The 22,575-nt window shown below is 50.1% G+C and overlaps 1 protein-coding gene across 5 annotated transcripts in view; it reads right to left on the reverse strand.

Annotated features, from left to right (window-relative positions):
- The window catches only part of RERE (arginine-glutamic acid dipeptide repeats), a 164,126-nt gene that overhangs the window by 42,834 nt on the left and 98,717 nt on the right, over positions 1-22,575 (reverse strand). For all 5 annotated transcript variants that reach the window (XM_074558725.1, XM_074558722.1, XM_074558724.1 and 2 more), the window contains 3 exons: positions 20,775-20,899; positions 19,127-19,226; positions 13,958-14,056 (listed from right to left, as the gene is read on the reverse strand). In XM_074558725.1, the coding sequence (XP_074414826.1) occupies positions 13,958-14,056; positions 19,127-19,226; positions 20,775-20,899 (324 nt within the window). The remainder of the gene's footprint in view (positions 1-13,957; positions 14,057-19,126; positions 19,227-20,774; positions 20,900-22,575) is intronic.

Here is a 22,575-nt window from a genome sequence, read left to right on the forward strand (position 1 = left end):
CTGGAGCACAATGGTTTCATTTTCACAAGTACATAATTTGGATTTTTAGGACAAACATTTCAATTTCAGCACTTCTGTTTAACTTTAAAAGATTGCTTATGACAGGATTCTGTCAGCATTATTGTTTGTGCCGCTCACTGAAGACAAACTGTGCCACAATTAACGAAGTGCTGTGGGTAATGAAGCAGCTTCAGGAAATCCCAGGGCCTGTGGGGCAGCCAGTGCTGACAGACACAGCTCAGTTTTATGGGGTGGTTTCCATGGCTATTGCCCAGCCCCAGCACGAGGCCTCCTCCTGCCATTTGATAATTTGATGAAATGCATCAGATGCTGCAGCATCCTGCGTGTCACAGGAGCTATAAATAACCAGGGCAGAACAAGGAACAAGCGTGTTAATGTCTGCCTGCAGGTCCCCTGTTTCATCCTGAGGAACAAACAGGACCCCCAGAACCTTGCAGGACCCTGTTTCATCCTGAGGAACAAACAGGACCCCCAGAACCCTGCAGGCCCCTGTTTCACCCTGAGGAACAAACCTCCTGAAATATCCACAGAGCCTTGCAGGCCCCTGTTTCATCCTGAGGAGCAAACAGGACCCACAGAGCCCTGCAGGCCCCTGTTTCATCCTGAGGAGCAAACAGGACCCACAGAGCCCTGCAGGCCCCTGTTTCACCCTGAGGAACAAACCTCCTGAAATATCCACAGAGCCTTGCAGGTCCCTGTTTCATCCTGAGGAACAAACAGGACCCCCAGAACCTTGCAGGACCCTGTTTCATCCTGAGGAACAAACAGGACCCCCAGAACCTTGCAGGCCCCTGTTTCACCCTGAGGAACAAACAGGACCCACAGAGCCTTGCAGGCCCCTGTTTCACCCTGAGGAACAAACAGGACCCACAGAGCCTTGCAGGCCCCTGTTTCACCCTGAGGAACAAACCTCCTGAAAGATCCACAGAGCCCTGCAGGTCCCCCTGTTTCACCCCTCCTGACAGGACCCACAGAGCCACTCTGTGCCTGGCAGAGCTCAGCTGGCACGTTTGGCACGGGGCTGGCAGTGCCAGCCTGAGCTCCTGCGTCAGGGTTTCCATCATCCCCATCATCCAGCCTGGCAGGAGGAGCTGCCTGCTGCAAACCCTGTGTGCTCCTCCACCCCAAAAACCCCAAAGAAAGCTGCTGCTGGAAGGGTGCACCAGGAACATCCCCTGCAAAAACAACCACCAACGTGCTCAGTCAACTTCCAGCTGAAGATTTCCACCTGAAACCTTCAGAAAGGCAGCACAGCTCTGATGAACCTGCAGATTCATCAACGTGTCCCTTCTGACGTGGTGCTGCAATCCAGTTCAGAGCTCATTGTTTTCTCTAAGAAATTCCATGTGCTGCTTCATTCCCTCCCTATGATTTCCACCTGGTTAATGAGTGAAGAGCATTGTGTAATGCAAAACATTTACACACAGGGCCTCTCCTGATCTTTCTCAATCCAGGAAATGAGGATTTTATTTCTCAATCTTTCTAATAAAAAACAAAATCAAATCACCTCTTTAGACTATGTCCAAGAACAGTAAGTTCTTCTCTCAACCTTTTCCTTAATTCTAAGCAAATAAAATGGGAGATTTTGCTGTTATGAAAGCAGTAAGTTTAGTGCATGTCTGGAAAGGCCAAGCTGTCCAGGCAGATGCCAATGGAAGTTGTCACTACCTTCCATATTTAATATGCATTTTAAAGTTTCATAATAAATATGGTAGGAAAATTTATGAGGTTTCCATTAACAGCAGATAAACAGTAAATACATGAAAGGACCTTTACTTCTTGATCTTCACAAGCTGCAAAACTTCTGTTCAGCGTGCAGCACATTTAGAGATATTTGAAAATAAAATCAATGTTTAAACTCATGTTTAAAATGTGGTTCTCTCACGCACAGACACAGAAAACCAGAATGTTTTGGTGGCATTCATTAGATCCCAGCCTGCAGGACAAGGCAGGGATGCTGCCACTGGAAATGCAAAGCCCCGTGCAGAGCGCAGCCCTGGTCACCCACACGTGACACCAACCCCACACTCCCCAGGCCATCTGCCCAGGAGATCAAGTGTCCTCTCTAAACAAACTGACAAGGAATACATCAGCTGAAAGCCTTCAAGGTGCCCAGCAATTTGCTCTCTGCCTCCCGACTGCATCGCTTTGTCTTGCTGAGAAATCCTCCTGAGCAAGGAGAGCCTGGCCCCAGTGTGGGGACGGAGCCCAGAGCCCTGCGGGTGCCCCCAGCAGCCACAGCCAGGCAGGAACAGCTCCCTCAGGGGATGCCAGCAGATCCTGCACGATAATGACCCCCCTTGCACGGAGCTGCTTTTGTTGGGAACAATGGAGCTCCCATGGTACCTCTGCCTGGCTGGAAATATTGGTATTAAGTGAGCGTGAGCACAGCTGTGTGTAAATGACACATATAAACAGATTAGATTTGTGTATTTATACTGGATGCAAACACATTAATAGCACATTTGCATACCCAGTTGGCTAAATGAGATTGCATGCAGAGCAGGATTACTGGTTACAAACACATTTATTTAGGATTTTCAATAAAGTATTTATATTGCCATTCAGGAGGTCAGAGTGGATTCATCATCCTTTTCCTTCTCTTTGCCTCTCAGGCACACAGAAATGCTCTTGTCAACATGCTCTGCAGGGATTGCCCAGCCCTCCTCACAGCCAGGCTGGGACAGGGCTCCAGGCAGCAGAGCTCAGCTGGGGTGCCCAAGGCTGCCCCAGTTACCTCATTCAAGGGGATGTTTCAGGGGTTGTCCCTGGGACCACAGCATGAACCACCCCTAAATGCCAGTTCACAAACTCCCCTTCCCCTGCTCTGTTAATGCCAGGGATCAATGCAGGAGTCTGCATGAAAGGCAACACGATATTGAAGGTGACACAAGAGCTCTCAGACATCTCCAGAGCTGCAGGAGAATTCAGCTCTTCCTTCAGCCCGGGCCTGGAGCTGTCAGGGTGTTGCTAACCTTTTGTGCTGACCCCAGCTGTATTTTCCCATCAGGATTTTAACCAGAGCTATTTTTACAAAGAGAAAGATTACAGGTTCACCCCAAGCGCCAGGCAAAGCTTTAATTCCCACTCTGTGCTGTACCTGTGTCTGGGGGAGGCCCGATGGGAAAGAGAAAACAAAACAGCAAAAAAACCAAAATAAAATAAATAAATTTTAAAAATCAATTGTGTCTAAACGAGGAGCCTTTCTGTTTGCCCTAATTGCACCCTGATTATCAGCTCTGGGATCAAATGCTCCCAAGCCCTCAGCCCCAGGCCCCTCCTGTTAAAAGCCCCACCATAAATCATCCCCAATAAATCATCCCCGGTGCTGGGAGGCACCAGGCCAGGTTGCCAGGCAACCTGAGCAGGAGGGATGCAGGGATGGACACAGGGATGGATGCAGGGATGGATGGATGTATGCACAGACAGACAGATGGACGAGAGCTGCCAACAAACAGCCAAGGGGCTGCACCACCAGACTGGTCCCTGTGCCTCCCCACCCCTGCTCAGGCATGGCTGTAAACCCAACCCCAAAGGCTCCTGTGAGGAACACCTGCCCCTGCTCCACTGCTGACTGCTGTGAGCTGTGGGAGGCAGAGATCCCACAGAGATCCCTCAGATCCCACAGAGATCCCTCAGATCCCACAGCATGGCAGCAGCCATGTGATCCCCTAAAGGAGATAAAACCCGAAACCTGAGGCCAGCCCAGCCCAGGCAGAGCTGCAGCAGCAGCTGATGCTGGGATCAAACCCTGCCCTGGGCATTAAAGCAGCAGCAGCAATGAAACCTGACTTTGCTTTCCTGCAGCCCTGGAAGGGCTGTTGTTAAACAGCCTCCACTGAGGGCAGAACAGCTCCTGCATTACTGCAGGCATTCCAGCCCTGCTGAGCTCACTAATGGTCCCACACTTCAGCAGGGATGAAGAGGAGGCAGAGATGAAGCCCCTCTCGTTTAAGGCTGCTCAGTTTGCAGTTTCCTCTTCTCTGCCCCTTCCCAAACCAAGGCACAGAGAGGTGAGGGCAGGAGGACCCTCCAAAGGCAGCAGCAAGTCCTGGGCCTGCCCAAAAAGAGCTTTTTGTTTATCCAGCATCCTCTGTCTCCTGCTATCGACAGCTCAGTGCTGCTAACAGAGCTAAAGTGATTTGAGTGTGTTTTTTACATAAATGATTTTTTAAAAGTGCCTTTTAAGAGTTAAACAGGACAAAGGTCTGGCACATTTGTGACCCAGAAAAGCAAAACAATGTGCTGCTGACAAGAGACAACAGAAAGCTTTTGATTATACTCCAGATTGCCTTTTCAACAATGACGTTCATTTCTGGTTGTTATTTTAAGCTGCTGTTAAAACGCTGGTATAAAAAAAGCCTTCTTGTACCTCAAAACCAAAGAGCAAGTGAACAGAAAGAGCTGGACATGTTCCCTTTCAAGGACTACCTGAAATATCCTGTGTCATCCTTCAAGGCTCACACAGCATTTCCAGTGAAGTTCCCTACTACAGAAATGTTCTTCCCTTGGGACTCCAACCATTATTGTCAATTATTCTGGAGACAGTTTCTGCAGTCAAACAGGGATTTCTATGCAAATGGCAGAAGGAAACAAATAAAAGCACTTCAAGAGCCCCCAGACTTTGGAGCAATGAACAAATCCAAGAATAATGAGAGAAAATGGGATTATCCCTCTCAGAGGCAGCTATTTCTGGAGTGCCCTCCCAGGTAAATCATTAACAGAGGGGCTGAGACTGCAGCCATGCCCAGGGTGGAATTCAGGCACTCAGATACAAATTCCAGGGTTTGACCCTTGCCAAAATGACACCAGGTTTCCACACACTGGAAACTCCCTGAATTCCTCTCAGAGCAAGCCTGGCTGCAGCGGATGCAGAGACACCTGAGCATGCAAAGCTCCATGAGTGAAATACTGGGGATGGCAAAATCAAATCCCAGGCTGAGGGACACATCCTCAGTGAGGGGGAGAATGGGGCCAGTGGGGAAAAGGGACCACAAATGAGAGAGGAAATTATTAAAGATTTGAAAATGAAGGACAGAAACGCAGCTGTAACAAAGGTGAAGGCTGCAAAGGAAACCTTGAAGGAGGATATTGTGAGGGGCAGGGGGAGGGCGCTGAGGCTGTGCAATTGCCTCCCCAGACACGTAGAACTGGACAGGGCCTCCCATAAGAGATAAATGAAATATGCACCCTAATAAAGCAGAGGTGCCCTCTTTGCCTTCCCCAATTTGTGGCAAATGGGATGTTTGATTTGAGGGCTGAAGTTATTCCAGAGCAGTGGAGGGGAATGTGCTGCTGGGCCATTTATCAGCTCCTCTAAATGCATAAGGCCTGGCTGATCAATCTCCCCACAGCCTAAAAGCCAAATAAATCTGAGGATGCAGCCAGAGGGACAGCAGGGCCACAGCAACAAAAGGCTGGGGAAACCCAGGGTGGATTGAGCTCAGGGGGAGCAGGGGAGGTGCTGTGAGAGCTGAAACACAACCACAAACCCTCACCACAAAACAGGCACAGCCACGAGGCACAAAGTGCAAAAACAGCACTGGGCAGAGCAGCAGATTTGAACGGCAGCCTCCTGGGTGCAGCTAACACCTGTGGGACAGGGACAGCAGGGGGACAGCACAGGGCACGGGGACAGCACAGGGCACAGCACAGGGCACAGGGGGACAGCAGGGGGACAGCAGGGGGACAGCACAGGGCACAGGGACAGCACAGGGCACAGCACAGGGCACAGGGCAGCTCCCCACGAGCAGACAGGAGCTGGTGCTCCAGCAGCTGCTCTGGGCCAGCCACAGCTCAGGGTGAGGCTCCTCCATGGCCAGGGATGGACCCCAATGTCCTTCCAGGGGCATTTCCACTCCAAATTTGAGTTTCCTTGCAAGCCCAAGGCAAGGCAATGTGGGGCCAGGCTCACAAAGGAAGGCTCTGCAGCCCCAGCAGAACTCACAGAATCCTGGGACACCCCGAGCTGGAATCCCACAGCAGCATTGATCCCACTCTCACCCTGCCCAGGACACCCCACAGTCCCTCCCTGAGCCTCAGGCAGTGCCATTCCCTGGGAGCCCCCCAGTGCCCACCTCCCTCTGCCCTTCCCACTGCAGGGTGAGAGCTCCCCTGCATCCTCACTGCTGCCCAGTCCCTTCCATGGCAGCACCAGCATCCTCACTGCCCTTCCATGGCACCATCAGCATCCTCAGTGTGCCCAACCCCTTCCATGGCACCATCAGCATCCTCACTGCCCTTCCATGGCACCATCAGCATCCTCACTGCTGCCCAGTCCCTTCCATGGCACCATCAGCATCCTCACTGCCCTTCCATGGCACCATCAGCATCCTCAGTGTGCCCAACCCCTTCCATGGCACCATCAGCATCCTCACTGCTGCCCAATCCCTTCCATGGCAGCACCACCAGCTCTGCTGGCACTGCCACCCCTGTAACTCATTAGGGATCTGGGATGGATGCACCAAATGATGAATATTTAGTCCCCATTCATCCACTACAGAAGCAGCCTATTATCAAACAAGTGACACCTTTACAAACTCCAATTAAATAATGGCTCCCGTGGAGGATTCCCAGCCCCGACAGGATGGCAAGTGATTTAAGGAACACGAGCTGAGCAACTGGTGATGGATGTGGCTGAGCAGGGGCTCTGCTACAGCCTGCAATGAACAAATGATCATTTCTCAGCCTAATTGAACGTGGCCGCCCCGCTCGTGCACCGAGGAGACAAAGCTTGGTAATTTGCTTCATTAAAATGCATTTTTATGTCATCGGAAAGATTAAAAAAAAATTGGTTCTGTTGATAGGGGAGATTAGAAAAATAAAATTTATCATGCAAACAGCACTTGCAAATGAGGTGTATTTTGGCATTCATACTGCTTATGTTGTGCAAGAAAGATAAGCCCTGAGCACTAAAGCACACAGAGCATCCACATTGTGACAGTAATCAACACTTCTTCAATAGGAATTATGTCACTACACCCATTTGAAGAGCATTTTGTCATTTGCTGCTGCAATGGCCACTGGGCCAGACTAAATAATTCCCAGCTAAGCTGTTGGGCAGAACACAGAGGATGCAGTGACATTCAGGAATTCTGGGGGTTTGGGGCTGTCAGGCTCTGTGTTCAAACCAAGAATCAAAGCCAAGACTCAGACAGAGACCCAAACTAGCAGGGAAAAAATTCAAAAATCAAATATCATCTTGTCAGGTTGCAGACAACCCTGTCATCTGTCTGCACTCACTTTGTTTTAGGGGTTGGGGCTCCTGTGTTTGTAAAGCAATCTTGTTAGGAACAGCAAATTGCCATGCAGACAGCAAACAACTCCTCCAAAATAAAACAGACATTTGCCACGTCAACTAATCCATTCCTGGGCTCTGTCAGTTTAATAAAGTGTAATTCCAACATAAGCAGTTGAAAAGGAGTCCAGGTTGATATAGGTAAAAGCATCTAAGCCAAAATCACTTGGAAAGAAGCTGCAGATTTCTATCACACACTAAACCCAGAAAAATACCAAAGCACTTCATTATTTATTATGTATTTCAATTGCACTTTCACCACAAGGACCAGAGGTGAGTTACTGCCCCTCCCTCAGTCCTGCCGTGCCAGAAGCACCGAGCTCAGAAAATCCCCCCTGAGATGATCCCTGCACTCCCCAGCGTGCCATGACTCAGTTTCCTTCTGGAGCAGCACAGGATACAGCAGGAGGGTAAATATAACCCAGACTGCAGATCTGTCCCTGGGCACATCAAATGGGGATAAAAGGTCAGGGTGCTGCAGGCTGGGCTGGGCCCGGCAGGAGCTGGGGCTGTTCTGTGCCCAGGACAGGGCTCTGTGCCCAGGACAGGGCTCTGAACCCAGCACAGAGCTCTGCTCTTGGGCTGGGACAGACCCACGGACACCAAACTGCCCCTGCTGCCGCTGAGCAACCACAGCTCCTTGGGCCCTCTCTGTTTATCAAACCACCCCTGTGCCCTGAGGGAGAACCAATGCAGCCCCCACATCCCCCAGCACTGGCTCCCATCTGGAAATGCACACCCAGGGATGATGGAGAGAGCCAGGCAGCTCCATTTTAGAGATGCCCTTGAAAATGAGCTGGAAAATTCTGACAAGCAAGCTCTGTGGTGTTTGTTAATCCTGCAGGCAGCACATCCCTCCCCTTGGCAACGGGGAGCTCAGGGGCTGGGAGTGCAAACCCTGCTCTGAAAATACACCAGGAACTCCTGAGTGCAAACCCTGAGTGCAAACCCTGCTCTGAAAATACACCAGGAACTCCTGAGTGCAAACCCTGCCCTGGAAAATACACCAGGAACTCCTGAGTGCAAACCCTGCTCTGGAAAATACACCAGGAACTCCTGAGTGCAAACCCTGAGTGCAAACCCTGCTCTGGAACACACCAGGAACTCCTGAGTGCAAACCCTGCTCTGGAAAATACACCAGGAATTCCTGAGTGCAAACCCTGAATGCAAACCCTGCCCTGGAAAATACACAAATACACCAGGAACTCCTGAGTGCAAACCCTGCTCTGGAAATACACCAGGAACTCCTGAGTGCAAACCCTGAGTGCAAACCCTGCTCTGAAAATACACCAGGAACTCCTGAGGGCAAACCCTGAGTGCAAACCCTGCTCTGAAAATACACCAGGAACTCCTGAGGGCAAACCCTGAGTGCAAACCCTGCTCTGGAACACACCAGGATGGTTTGGGCTGTTCTGGAGCTGGAATTTGGAGTTTCTCTCCCATCCCACCCCAAAACAGCTCCTGGCCAGGCCAAGGGGCCGGGCTGGTGATTTTGGGATCAGCAGCAAGGTAAATGCTCAATAGATGAAAATATTCCACATGAGGGCAGAGAGACGGCAGATCAAGGAGCACACACAGCTCAGCAAACCCCAAAATGATATTGGTGAGGAAACAGCAGCTCCTCTGGCAGCTGGGCAAAGATCAACATCAGGGAAAGCACTGAAATCACCCACTCTGCAGCCAAGGTCACTGACAGGATTTATGGATTTATCCCTCAAGAGCCTTTGCTGAACATGAAATGCTGAAATAATTTTTTTTTAATCTCTCCCCCCGCCCCTTTGGGCTCCCTCATTTGCTGGAGGCCTTTAAAATTCATTCCTTTTCACAGCTGGTTAAACAATGGAATCTTTTGGCAAACTAAAAGGACAGAATTGATTGCCCTACACAAACTTTTCTGCACGTATAATTGATTTTTAATTCACTGCCTTATTTCCAAAAGGACTCGACAATAAACTCGGTGCTGTATGTGCAGTATTGATCCCTCTCAACAAGGGCTTGGATCAAAGACTGATGCAAGTTAATCACAAACAAAAGATTGTTATCTTTCATCCAGGAACCTGTGTTTAAACCAAATTCCCCTTCCTGGGCTGTATACACCTTGTATTTCCCAGCTGTACTGCACCTCAGCATTTTGTACACCTGCCAGCTACTCAGTAACTATAATTTTATGCAACCTTTAAATAACAGCTTTTCCCCCCAAGCAGAATAATTTCATCCTTCACTGGTCACTTTTGACTGCGAGGGCTGACGGTTCTTTTCCACTCTGAGTTCTTAGAATAGGACACAGACAAGACCTAAACTAAAATCTGATTTATTCTTAAACTAAAATTTGATTTATTCTTAAAACACAGCTCCTACAACGCCACAGCAATCTGAGTCTGGTGGTTTGTTATCTCAGTGCTCAGCTAAGTTTCAGTTGTTCCTGATTAACACACTTGCAGACGTGGCTGCATCAGTAAATCCCAGCAAATGTTCATTTAGTGGGATTTCACTGTTTATTTTCTGTGTTTAGAACAATGACACTGAGCAGTCACTGGTGTCAACCTTCCAAGCCCACTGCAGGAGTGAGCTCAGCTTTTCCAATACCCCTTTTGTGATTTCTTTCCACTCCTCCATTCCAGAGGCCCCGTTTCAAGCTGGCTCTGAATTTTCTGTAGCTGCTACATAAACAGTAAATAAAATCCATGGTGTTTTTGCCCCAGTAAGCAGCTCTGCTTTCAAAGGAGAACATGAGAACAATGTTTTCACCAGCACACGCTCCAAAAAGGGTGGATGAGACCTTTGAGGATGATTCCAGGCAGAGAAGCCAAGCAAATAAGGCTGTGGGTTTTGCATAAGTAATTCCTCGACCTGCCACACTGGATTACAAACACTTGCAAACACATTAGGGAAGGAGTTTGCTGTCTCTTGTCCTTTCTGGCAGAAGCATCTCCACTTGCGCTTTCTGATAAACGAGTTTAAGCTGAAGCCAGGTGTGGATATTCGAAAATTTATGAACTTGTAAATGGATGTACACGGCCAATTAGGATTTAGCAGCAGCCAGGATTAACCAGCCCTGCACATAAACAGAGGAGCTTGTTTGAGTGGAGGCTGTTTACCCCAACCACTCGGCACCAAGAGCCATGTAAAACATTTAAAGGCAGAATATTCCAGGATACAAGGCAGAAGTCAGGGATGCCAGGGGTGGCACTGCCAGCTGTGCACAGGGGCACTCACAGAATTCCTCAGGAACACCTGGCAGCTTCCTGCAGAGTTTAACGTGGATGGAGCAGAGTGGGGAGCAGAAGGAACTGCCCAGCAAACAAAGTTCAAGCTCTGCTTCACCCAGATCTCCTCCAGCTCGGGAAGGCACAGCCCCGAGTTCCAAAGGTGCTGCAATTAAACCCCAGCGGGTCCTCATAATGCTAATGAGGAGCACAGCTCCATGCAGGAGAGCATCCCTGTGCAATAACCTGCAGCAGAGCAGCAGCAAGCCCTGCCTGCAGCAAGCATGCATAAATAAACAGAATTAATAACTACCCAAGTGTGGACGGGTGACTTAATCTGTTTCCATTAGATGCAGCTCAGCCCCAGGCCTTTGTGGTATTTAAAATGTGTTCATCATGTTTAATTAAAAACCTAATAAACTGCAGGTTCCTGCACTTCTGATTCGGATTTCTCTCTCCTGAAAGTCCCATTGATTTCATCAGAACTTCTGATAAAGAGAGAAAAAGGCACAAAGAGATAGAAGTGTGAGCTGGACCTGGGCTGTGGGGTGAGCAGAGCCAGAGCCAGCTCCTCTCCTTCACACCTCAGCACATGAAGCACGCCAGAACAGAAAATTAGGTTCCCCAAACCAGAGATGCTCACTGTACCCTGAATAAATCACACTCTTTGATAGGTTATTGATCCCACACTCTTTGACAGGTTACTGATCCCACATGGGAGCTCACTCTTGCACTGGAGCAGGCCCAGAGCTGCACTGACACCACTGAGGTACAAAAGCCATTCTGCAGAGAGCATTTTCTCTCAGGACTGTTCATGGTAATTTTTTAAGGACGGTTTGTCGTGGGAGATGCTCCCAGTGGAAGCAGAGCAGGGGATGGAATGGGCATGTTCATTTAACCTGACCCCGGCCCAGGTTTGGGATCCCAGCTCCACTATCAGGGCAGCAGCAGAGGAACAGAGGCACTGCCAGACCCACCTCAGGCTCCAAACCCCCTCCCACAGCAGCCACAAAGCACTGCCCAGTGGGGCAGAGCAGAGCAGCCCCACTCCAGCCCCACTCCAGCCCAGGGGGGTTCTGGCTGCCTGCACCCCAACCCCACACACACCCGGCAAACACTGACAGGGGCATTTCCAGAGGACACCACGAGGTGCAGGGCAGAGCTCAGCGCTCTGAGAGGAGATTTACACCTGCAGGAGATGCTGCTGGGGCTGTGTGTGCTCAGAACATCCCAGCCAGGCATCAAATGTGACAATTGCTGCACCCTGCCCACAGGAGGGAATGCTTGAGCATTGCCAGGGACACCGAGCCCAGCACAGCTCTGCTGGAAACGGATGCTGTCAGCTGGGGAAGGAGCCCTGAAAACGGGAAAGAGCTGCTGGAGCTGCAGAGCAGAGCAGGAGGTGCCCTGGCCACTCTCACACGCTGTGGGCAGGGCTGGCTCTCACCCTGGGCCTCTGCATTTACACACTGGGACTAAAAACCCTTTAAAACCAGCCCCAGGTTCAGAGGCACGAGGGAGACAACAAAGCCCAGCCCTCATCTTTACACAGCCCCCATCTAACTCAATCAGTGGCCAATTTTATCCTGTTTAATTCCATCTAAACATCTGCAACCACATCAGCAGCAGGAAAAATACCACAGCTCCCATCCTTTGTTCCAGTCAGGTCTGACACTGCCAAGCAGCTCCCACCTCCCAGTTTGGAGCTGCTCTCATGGAAAACAAAGGCTTTGGCTTTGGCCAGCTGAGAGCCCACAAAAAGTTCTAAATGTGCTGGTATTATTGCCATTATTATCATTATTATTATTCACGTTAACTGACCAAAGCTCTGTATCAGGTGTGGGATCTGCTTATTCATCCAAGTGCAAACTTAAATCTCAGTAGTTAAATTAAAATAAACCACATTTGCTGGGCTGCCAGGAGAGATTTATTATTATAAGTCCAGCCCAAATAAGGACAGGGGTTGGACCTGGGCCTCCATTTCCCCAGAACTGCCTGGGATTATCCCCAGCACATCCCTGGCCCTGAGATGAAGGCACACACAGAGTTAATGCTGCCACCACTGTTTCACTGTTTGGGCCAGATGAGGCTTTGACACCTCAGTGTGCTCTGAGCAACATTTCAGTGCAGAATTCCTCTGCAGGTCAGCACCCTGTGGGTAAGAGCTCTCTGTTTCCCAGGGCTGCAATAAGGAAACCTCCCCTGCAAGTCTCCAAAATGCCCCAAAATGCTCCCAAATACTCCAAAATGCTCTAAAATGCAGCAGAGCTGCTTGGGGCTGGAGCTGCAGGGAGCAGGAGGCTCTGAGGCTGTGCAGGTGGAGCTCTGCTGTCTATAAATAAGAGCACAGTTTGATCTTTGGCTCTGCCCAGCCTGGAGGGCTGCCAAATGTTTCTGGAAACTTGGATGGAGCAGAACAAGAGCAAATATGATAAAATGAGCTGGGGCTGACAATGATTTATGGAGTCAGTGATCATTACTCTGTGCTCACAGAGCAGTGCTTCACTTTTCAATAAACTTTGTTTTTTTCCATTGGTGAGGCTCAGTTCTCTCTCATTTAACGTGGGTGGATCACCCAGAGCCCTGAGTGCAGCAGCTCCAGCACTCACAGCTCGGGGCAGCTGATGGAAAAAAAAGGAGAAAAAGCTCCAGAGGGAGAAAAGGAGAGGGGCTGGCACAATTTACCAAAGAGAGCACAGGCTGGGCCATCTCAGCCCAACCTCAGCAGCCGTGTCAGTCCCACACAGAGCTCCCTTCTGGGCTGGGGTCAGTGCAGAATGAGCAGGGAGCGAGTCCAGGCCCTGCCATCCTCCCTCCATCCTCAGGCAGCACACAGGCTCTCTGCTGGGTGGAACCAGCCCCAAATGGGGCTCTGGGCTGGCCCAGCCTCCAGGAAGGTTTCAGTGAGGACAGAGCAGAGCACACAACATGCATTGCCAGAACTCCCTGAAAGCCTTGCACAGGACCTACAGCTCAAAACCCCTCTCAAACCACTGCCTGAATAACTGAAGCCACCAAGAGAACATGAGAGTTTCCTCCATTGATCAGTTCTATCTCCTAACACCAATGCCAGCTTTATTAGTAGCTTAACAAGATCACATTTTTATTTTTGTTTACTCCTTTAAACACTTCACCAATTAACCAGCTGAAAAATCGACCCACTCAAGGAAAAAAAAAAAAAAACAACAAAAAAAAACCCAAAAAAACCCCAACCAAACTTTTCTGCTGCCATTTTTCCATGACTTATTAATTCTGTCATGCACTGCATCAAGTTTTTTCATTTATACCCATGCATGTGTATTTTTATTTACACACCCACCCTCTTCCTGCTCATAAAGAAAACCTCTTTAGGAAGAAAAATCAAAAACCAACATAAAAAAGCAAGAGCAGCAAGGTGAAGCATCAAGGCTGGAGGAGATAAATAATTTCCTACCACTTCATCCTCAGTCCAACACTTCTCAATCAGCTTTGGCACAGGTTTCTTCACCAGGCGCTGCAGGGCTTTCCCAGCATCGTAGTTGCTTTCATGGAGCTGAAAGAAAGAAGACAAATAGATCATCCAAAGGAATTAGCAGCGATCTGATATTGGAGGGGGAAAACCACTACAGGAGCCACAAGAGATGTTCTGTGCCTGATTATTGTTCCTGCTGATGTATGAGGTGAGTGTAACAACCTGAGGGGAAACTGAGGCTTCAGAGGGGAAGCAGCAGCACCAACCCAAGCAGGGATCCCCTCCCTCCTACACCTGCCCCAGGTAATGTTCAACCCAAAGCCTCACTGCTCACACCCCCTCACAGGGCTCGGTGTGATGTCAGCCATGACAAAATAAAAATTAACACATGATGGGTTATGTTCTCCACTCTATTGTTCTTCACTTCACACAACTTGGCTCCATCTCCTGTGGTCAGCAGGAGAAAAAATAAATTAAAAAACCAACTTAAAAGAAAATAGTTCCAAGGCTCCCATGGTATGCAATGCCTACTTACAGGCATGGAAATAAGATGTTGCCTTTTCTGCTGGGTACACATTAATTTTCCTCCCTGTTTGCACTCCAGCACTGGGAACCGATCCATCTCAAAGAAAAAAGCTCGGTTTGTTTTGCCAGCTCACCTTGCAAATGCCTCTTTTCTGTGCATGCCACTGCCCAGAGGATTTTTCACTCGGGAGATGTGACAGGGCTGAGGAGAATGGGGCTCCTGTTTCCCTCCCCTCCCCGCTCCCTCCCAAGCAGCAGCAATGCCAGAGCTCTTTGTCACTTGGAGGGCATCTTTATTCTGCCTCAAGGACAGCACGTGCTTCTCCCTGGCAGCCCAGTGCCCAAGCAGCTCAATCTGCAAGGAAAACAAACCAGACAGGCCCAGAAAGAACAGCCTGGGCTGACAGGCAGCTGCTCCAGAAAAAGAGGAGTTTACAGGCCAGCCACAGATTATATGGGGTGAACTTCTGAGCAAGTAATTCATTAATAAAAACCCCAAACCCCGTCAGCACAGACCTGACAGTGGAGAAATGGGGAAGAGAAGACCCCTGTGAAAACATGATACAAGCTTAGGGGCTCCTGAAAAATGTTAATTTTAGCAGGTGGGAGTGGAAAAAAAATGTTTTATAAATGCCAGGAGTAGAATAATGCAGCAGAAAGGAAAAATATTTTCTCTAAGTGCTGGAGTTAAATTTACATGTTCCAGTCTGGCTCCTTCTCTGCTTTCTACTTTCAGCCATTGCTGAGCACTTTATTGGCAAGATCCAGAGGATAAATAACAGCTAATGATGACTGCCTCTGGTTTCATTAACTCCTGCTTGAACTTCTCCAGGTGTTTCTACAAACACTGCATCACTGTCCAGCCAGCCAGAGAATCTCCATTTTTAGCATTAACTCTGCATCCACATTTGGCACCACTGTGAGATTTGATGTGTGAACAACTGCAACAAAGGGAACCACCACAAATGCACCCTGAAACAGAAAATACAGCAACTTCTGCACCACAGGGCAGGATTAAAGCACAATTCTGGATGTGCACGTGCCCAAAAGGCTCCCTTACACTGCTTTACAGACAGCCAGGGCCCAGGGAAGGGATTGCACATCAAGGCTGCACATTCCCACAAGGTTCCAGTTCCCACTGCAGCCTCTGAGCAGAGCTGCCATTGCTGTCTGGGTGATGCTGCAAATAAATTCTCCTTTGGCATGGCTCAGCTGTCAGGCACCTCCAGTCTGTAATGAACCCATGAATTACATCTTGCAGCTCTGACATCTCTGGGCTTGCTCATCAAAATATTGTTCTTCAATTGTAATTTATAACTTAATTTAAATGTCCCTTTCCTGTGACCTTTTTAGAGCAGAGTGCCATTGCATGTGGCAGCAAGGCTTCCTCTGGCAATTACAGCCATTCTGCTGTGCCTTGGAGAGCCCAGCTCGGGCAGGCTGCAGGCAGGGCTCAGCATTAAATAACTGCCCTCCATTAGGAGCACTGAGATCCCAGAGCCGCCTTCTCCAAGGAAAAATCGCTGCAGTCTCATGGGAGTGCTCCTGAACTGCTCCAGAAGCAGAGCCCAGCCTGGTTTGGGCTGGGCCTGGGAGCAGAGGGGATTGTTCAGCCAAACCCACCCCAGTGGGGCTGCAGCACATCCAGCCCTGACGGGACAGCCCTGAACCCCAGAGCTCCCAGCGCCACACGGGCTCTCCCATGGGAGAAGCAAAAAAGGAAAATGAGGAGCAGGATGGGGATCAGTGCCACGAGCAGCTCCATCTTTGGGTGTGAAAACTCCAACCCAACACCTGATTTAATACAAAATGCAATTCAGGCCCCTTCTTTCAGTAGCAGAGCTGGCAAATTTCAGTGGGCTGTGGATGTTCTGTACAGCTGTGGACATCTTGCCCTACAGTGAAAACAGAATATGCTCCTTTTAGCTGTTATCATTTCTAAAGCCCAGCAACACAGGAGCCCCAAGTGCCCTTTAGGGTATAATTTGGGTATCAGACAAAATCAAACCAAAAAATCCAACTTCCATATCTTTCCCCCAGCTCTAATCTATTTCAGGCACCTAAAGAGCTGAAGACTAAAATCCTGATGTTTGTGATGCAGCCACTTTGTTGTGCCACACAGCCCAAATGCAGCTGCAGAACAGCTGTGGGGCACTGCAGGCAGGGCCAGGGCAAAAAATGCCAATTACCTGCAAAACTCACCACAGCCTTTAAAAACCTTCCAAACCCAGCAGGATTTTGCATATTCTCCCAGAACTTTATCAGCAATCACAGCAGTGGGGCTTGGCCCTTTCTGACCTGCCCGTAAGAGTGAGGATGAGGATGGATGGAAGCTCCAGAGGCAGAAGTGTCTCCTGCACTGGGACAGGCCTGGGCAGGGAGCCTGGCCCTGCCTGTGTGAACCAGGAGAGCAGCTGCTCATTAACATCACCCACCAGCAAAACCAGTCGCAAGCAGAAATGCTAACATATATTTAAATAATATTTTTTTAATGCTTTCAACCTTGTCTGTAGTTAATGAACAAGAAAATCTGGTCTAAGGGCAAGTTAAAACAGGGAGTAATTTGTCTGGGTGACATCTTAGTTAGGAGTGAATTTCCTTGCACTGAGATTAGCCTGTCATGTTTGTCACTCATAATGACACGTTCCCATGCAGCAGAGCCATGAGAAGGCACAACAACACTATTAGTAAAGAGAGATTTACACAATATTAGCATATCATTGTTTGGGCTCTCCTCCATGTGGCACTACATGAGCTTAATGGTGCTGTTTTTTCATCTGCTGGGGATAAACAGGAGTGGCTGGCTGAGATTTCCCCAGCAGAAACACGAACCAAACCCCGGAGATTGTGGGTCCCGCTCTGGGTTTGCAGCCTGCCTGCCCCAGGCCTGCTGCAGCTCTGCTGCCCCACACAGCCCAGGCAAGGCTGACCTCTGGGAATGGATTCTTCCTCTGGCAAAGCCGAGCACAAGGCAGGGAATGAATCCCTGCCTGGCCTGGAGCAGCACTGCAGAACCCCTGAGCAGCAGGCACGGGTCACAAGGATGAAAGAGCTCAGGAGCTCCTGCCTTTGCCCTGCTGCGGACACAGAAAGGATCTGAAACCACATCTGGGGCTAAATCAGAGTCTGGAGGCAAAGAGCAGGGAAGGAACCATCCCAAACCTCCCCAGCCCTCCCTGCCCAGCACTGCCAGGTCTGTGCTCAACACTCACCTCGTTCCCTCTGCATTCCCAGACTGGCAGCACTCCCCCAGGGCAGGAGCAGCTTCCTGGGATCATTTCCTCACCACTATTATGGGAAAGGCTTGCGGGAGCTGCTGTGTGCTCCTCAGCCCTCCCAGTCCCACAGGGGCACCATCAGGAGGGCAGCAAACCCCAAATGAAAACCCAGTTCCCTTCCTAGGGGTTACAGAGACAAACGTGGCAGCAACAAACACAGGACAGGAGCTGGAGTTCACCTGGAATGCTGAGTGAACAACCCTTGCAGGGAGCTGAGACATAAATACATGTGTGTGATGTCTGTGTTGCATTGTGCCTTCCATGATCTCCATTTCTATCTGGCACAATTAACAATAAATCATTCTGGGGGCTCACAGCACCTGTTATTACATAAATAAAACAGCAGCAAAGGAGCTTGTCAAGACTGATTTATGTGAAGTGCTGCCCTGAAGTTTATTGGATTTCCATAATAAGAAATCATAGCACACCATTTTCTTTTACATTCATCTTCTGGGTTGCATATGGTAATTTCTAAACAAAGACACAACTTAGTGCAGGTTAAGAGGCTCACAAATCATTTATCAGATAAATCTGATCTCTTTTAAATTGGTGGTGAACTGAGAGACAAAAGAGGCACCATTTTGTCAGGACAACAGGTGAGTATCTAAACTGTTTCAAGCCAAAAAAGCAGGGTCTCAGAAATAAGTCAAAGTTTCTTAAAATATCTCTGACAGAACTATTATTTATAAGGAAACTCTTTTCTAGAAAAATCCACACCAGGCAAGGAAAGCATTTCCTAAAATAGACATGCATTAGAAACACAAAGAGAAAAGAACCAGAAGAACAAAACCAAAATATTTTGGGACTAATCTAATTTCAGAAGCAAGAACTCCACAAGTGCAGCTGCAGATCCTGGGGCTGCCAAACCATTAAAGGGAGTAATTAAAGTAGATAGAGAAGCAGTGAAGTTAAATGAATTTTCTGCATTAGGCTATTATTATAGATAAGGGCAAAGAAATTCCAATTCCAAAAGCTCCTTAATGATTATTGACCTTAACAGAAGTTTGAGTCTCTGAGAAGGAAGTCAGGGAAGAGCTCAGCCCAGAGCAGAGGGGTGAGGCACTCAGGGAAAGGGACTCAGGAGCAGAATGCAGGAATTTCAACTGCAGCTAAGCCCAGACCAGACCCAAGAGCCAGCTCAGGGGCAGCTGGGCCAGTCCCAGCCCCTGAGCTGAGCAGCCAAAAACACTCCCTGGGGTCACCTTTGAGGCACCATCCATGAGTTCATCACCGAAATTCTGCAGCTCAGAGCTCTGAAAACCACCTGGTGTTTGAGAGAGGTTCCCACCAAGAAATGGGACCCCAAAAGCTGGGTGCCCTCAGTCCCTGCTGTCCCAGGGTCACTCACCGTGTTCAGGGCGTTCAGGGTGGTGTCGTCCCGCGAGGCAGCCACGCATCCGTCCTCTGTGGAGCCCCCGTCACACATCCCTGCAAAGGCTGCCATGCTCCTGCAAAGCCAGGGACAGGGGACACTGCTCAGCTGGGCTGGGGCACCCACAGGGCCCCACACACACAGGGGGGTCACACCCCAAACCCTGGATTTTGAGGTGCACAGGGCCCCACACACACACTGGGTTCACATCCCAAATTGTGGATTTTGAAGTGCACAGGGCCCCACACACACACTGGGTTCACATCCCAAATTGTGGATTTTGAAGTGCACAGGGCCCCACACACACACTGGGCTCACACCTTCAATTGTGGATTTTGAGGTGCACAGGGCCCCACACACACAGGGGGTTCACACCCCAAATTGTGGATTTTGAAGTGCACAGGGCCCCACACACACACACTGGGTTCACACTCCAAATTGTGGATTTTGAAGTGCACAGGGCCCCACACACACACACTGGGCTCACACCCCAAATTGTGGATTTTGAAGTGCACAGGGCCCCACACACACACAGGGGGTTCATACCCCAAATTGTGGATTTTGAAGTGCACAGGGCCCCACACACACACTGGGCTCACACCCCAAATCCTGGATTTCAGGGCCTTGCCACACTGTGCATCAAATAAGGCAGCACAGAGCTGCAAAGCTGAGTCACCCCAGCACACAGAGCAAATCCAGCATTACAATCCAATCTCATTTGCTTTCATCAGCCACAAGTCTGCACTGCCAAAGCAGCAGAACCTGAGCAGGATTACAGAAGCTGAAACCTGCAGCCAGAACAGCCTCAGCAGACAGCAAACTTTGTGCTGTCATCTTGGTTTTAATGTCAGAAAACTGACTGAAACTGCACATTCCCCAGCCTCTGAATCCCTGCAAGCTACAAGTAATTTCCAGAGACTCTGAATTCCTGTGAAGCCCACCAGGGATTTGCTGAGGTGCAAACTGGAGCTCACAGGGGATTGACTCCCTGCAGGGAAGCTGTGCTGCACCCACAGCAGCTGCTCCTTGTACCCACGCCAGCCCACCCTGCTGCCCTTGCACTGCACCCCCAGAGCCACAGAGCACGGGGGTGTCACAGACATCGTTTATGGAAAACCCCTTCCTTCAGATTTTTCCTCCTGAGAAGCTGAGAGGCCTCAGGAACAGAATGCAAACAATGGTTATCTGCTGCTGTGGGATGCAACAGGTGCATCTGTGATTGGTCTCATGTGGTTGTTTCTAATTAACGGCCAATCACAGCAGAGCTGGCTTGGACTCTCTGTCTGAGACAGAAGCTTTTGTTATCATTCTTTCCTATTCTATTCTTAGCTACCCTTCTGATGAAGCCTTTTCTTCTATTCTTTTAGTATAGTTTTAATGTAATATATATCATAAAATAATAAATCAGCCTTCTGAAACATGGAGTCAGATCCTCATCTCCTCTCCAATGCAAGAACCCAGTGGACACTGTCACAGGGGGTGCTCTGCTGGCCCAAATCTGAGATTTCTCAGCCCAACCCAAGGTGTCGGCTGATACCCCGGCACCCACAAACATCCCAGAGAGAAGGAGGGGCTGCAGGCACCCAGCCCAGCCCAGCCCAGAGCAGGGAGGGGCACAACCCACCTGGCTGCCCTCAGGTACATCAGCAGGTCGCAGTCGTTGACTCCTGGCATCCACACCAGCTCCTCGTGCTGGGTCACCGTGTCCCCGTCCGGGGATGGGAACGGCTGCAGCTCGGGGAGCTTGGCCTGCAAACAGGGCACACACATGGCACTGGGCTGCAAACAGGGCACACACATGGCACACATGGCACTGGGCTGCAAACAGGGCACACACATGGCACACATGGCACTGGGCTGCAAACAGGGCACACACACGGCACTGGGCTGCAGCTCAGTCTGCAGACAGGGCACGCACGCACACACACACACACACAGGGCACACACACAGGGCACGCGCACACACAGGGCACACACACACACAGGACACACACACACACAGGGCACACACACACACAGGGCACACACACACACAGGGCACACACACACACAGGGCACACACACACAGGGCACACACACACAGGGCACACACACACAGGGCACACACACACACAGGGCACACACACACACAGGGCACACACACACACACACATGGCACACACACACACAGGGCACACACGGCAGCTGCTCCTGGCTCAGGAGCACTCCCAGCCCCTGGAATCCTCTGCCCTGGTGGCAGCTGGCAGGGGGAAGGTGCTCACGCAGCTGCTGCAGGATTTGTTCCACGTTTCAGAACTCGGAGGTTGAGGCATCGAGCCCAAGCCATGCCCTCCACCCAGCACTCCTGCCTCACAGGGGCAGTGCCTTTCCTGATGATAACTCTGGGCTAACCCCACCTCAGCCCCCTGCCCGGGGAGCCCCTCTGTGCACAGCAGCAGCAGAGATGGAAGGGAAGCACTCTGCACTGCACAGCCCCTGGTTTGGAGCTGCAGAGCTGCTGGACAACTCCCCTCAGCCACAGCAGCTGCATTGTCACTGGATGCTGATCCAGCTGCTCCTGCCTGCCTCACACCCTCCAGAACACACATGGAGGGAGGCAGCCACCAGATGGGTCCCGTTTTACACCAGCAAGAAACCCTGCAGATCTGACACCAAGTTCAAAATGAAATGCTCAGTAAATCACTGGGACTCTGAAGGGAAACAAAGACATTTCCTGAAAGGGAGATAGCTCAGCAAAATGAACACTGCCTCTAAATAAGTATTACACTCTATCCAGAGACCCAATTAGCATCTTTAGTCATCTCCTGCTCCGAGATGAGATAGCTGAGAGCCTCTTCAGAAACAGCTTTTAAGCCCTATAATTACCTCCTATGCTCACAACGCTAAACGTATTTGAGAGGCAACATTTATACATAACCAGTAATTACAAGTCACAGGTTCACATGTCTTTCATGTTCTGCTCTTTAATCTGTACTTTATTTTACTTCTTGCCTGGGAAAATGGGGATGTCATTGAAGTTCTCTCCTGGCTGGGGCTGAGGCAGCGCTGGGGTTTCTGTCAGAGGCTTTGCAGCAGGCAGGGGCTGCCCCAGCCCAGGCTCAGCCTCCTGTGCCCTGGCACGTGCTCAGTTATCCCCCAGAGCAGCCTCCTCCTCCTCACAGCCCCACTGAGGCTGCAGGAGATGCCCAGGATAACCAAGCTGGCACCTGGGGCCACCCTGTCCCCAGCCCAGAGCACCGAGTGCCACCTCCAGGGCTGGGCCCCCAAACCTCCCTGGCTGTGCCCTGGGCACCCCAAACCTCCCTGGCTGTTCCCTGGGCACCCCAAACCTCCCTGGCTGCTCCCTGGGCACCCCAAACCTCCCTGGCTGTTCCCTGGGCACCCCAAACCTCCCTGGCTGTCATTTAGAGCACCCCAAACCTCCC

The sequence above is a fragment of the Zonotrichia albicollis genome, chromosome 25 (genome assembly GCF_047830755.1).
Source record: "Zonotrichia albicollis isolate bZonAlb1 chromosome 25, bZonAlb1.hap1, whole genome shotgun sequence".
Taxonomy (NCBI): Eukaryota; Metazoa; Chordata; class Aves; order Passeriformes; family Passerellidae; genus Zonotrichia; species Zonotrichia albicollis.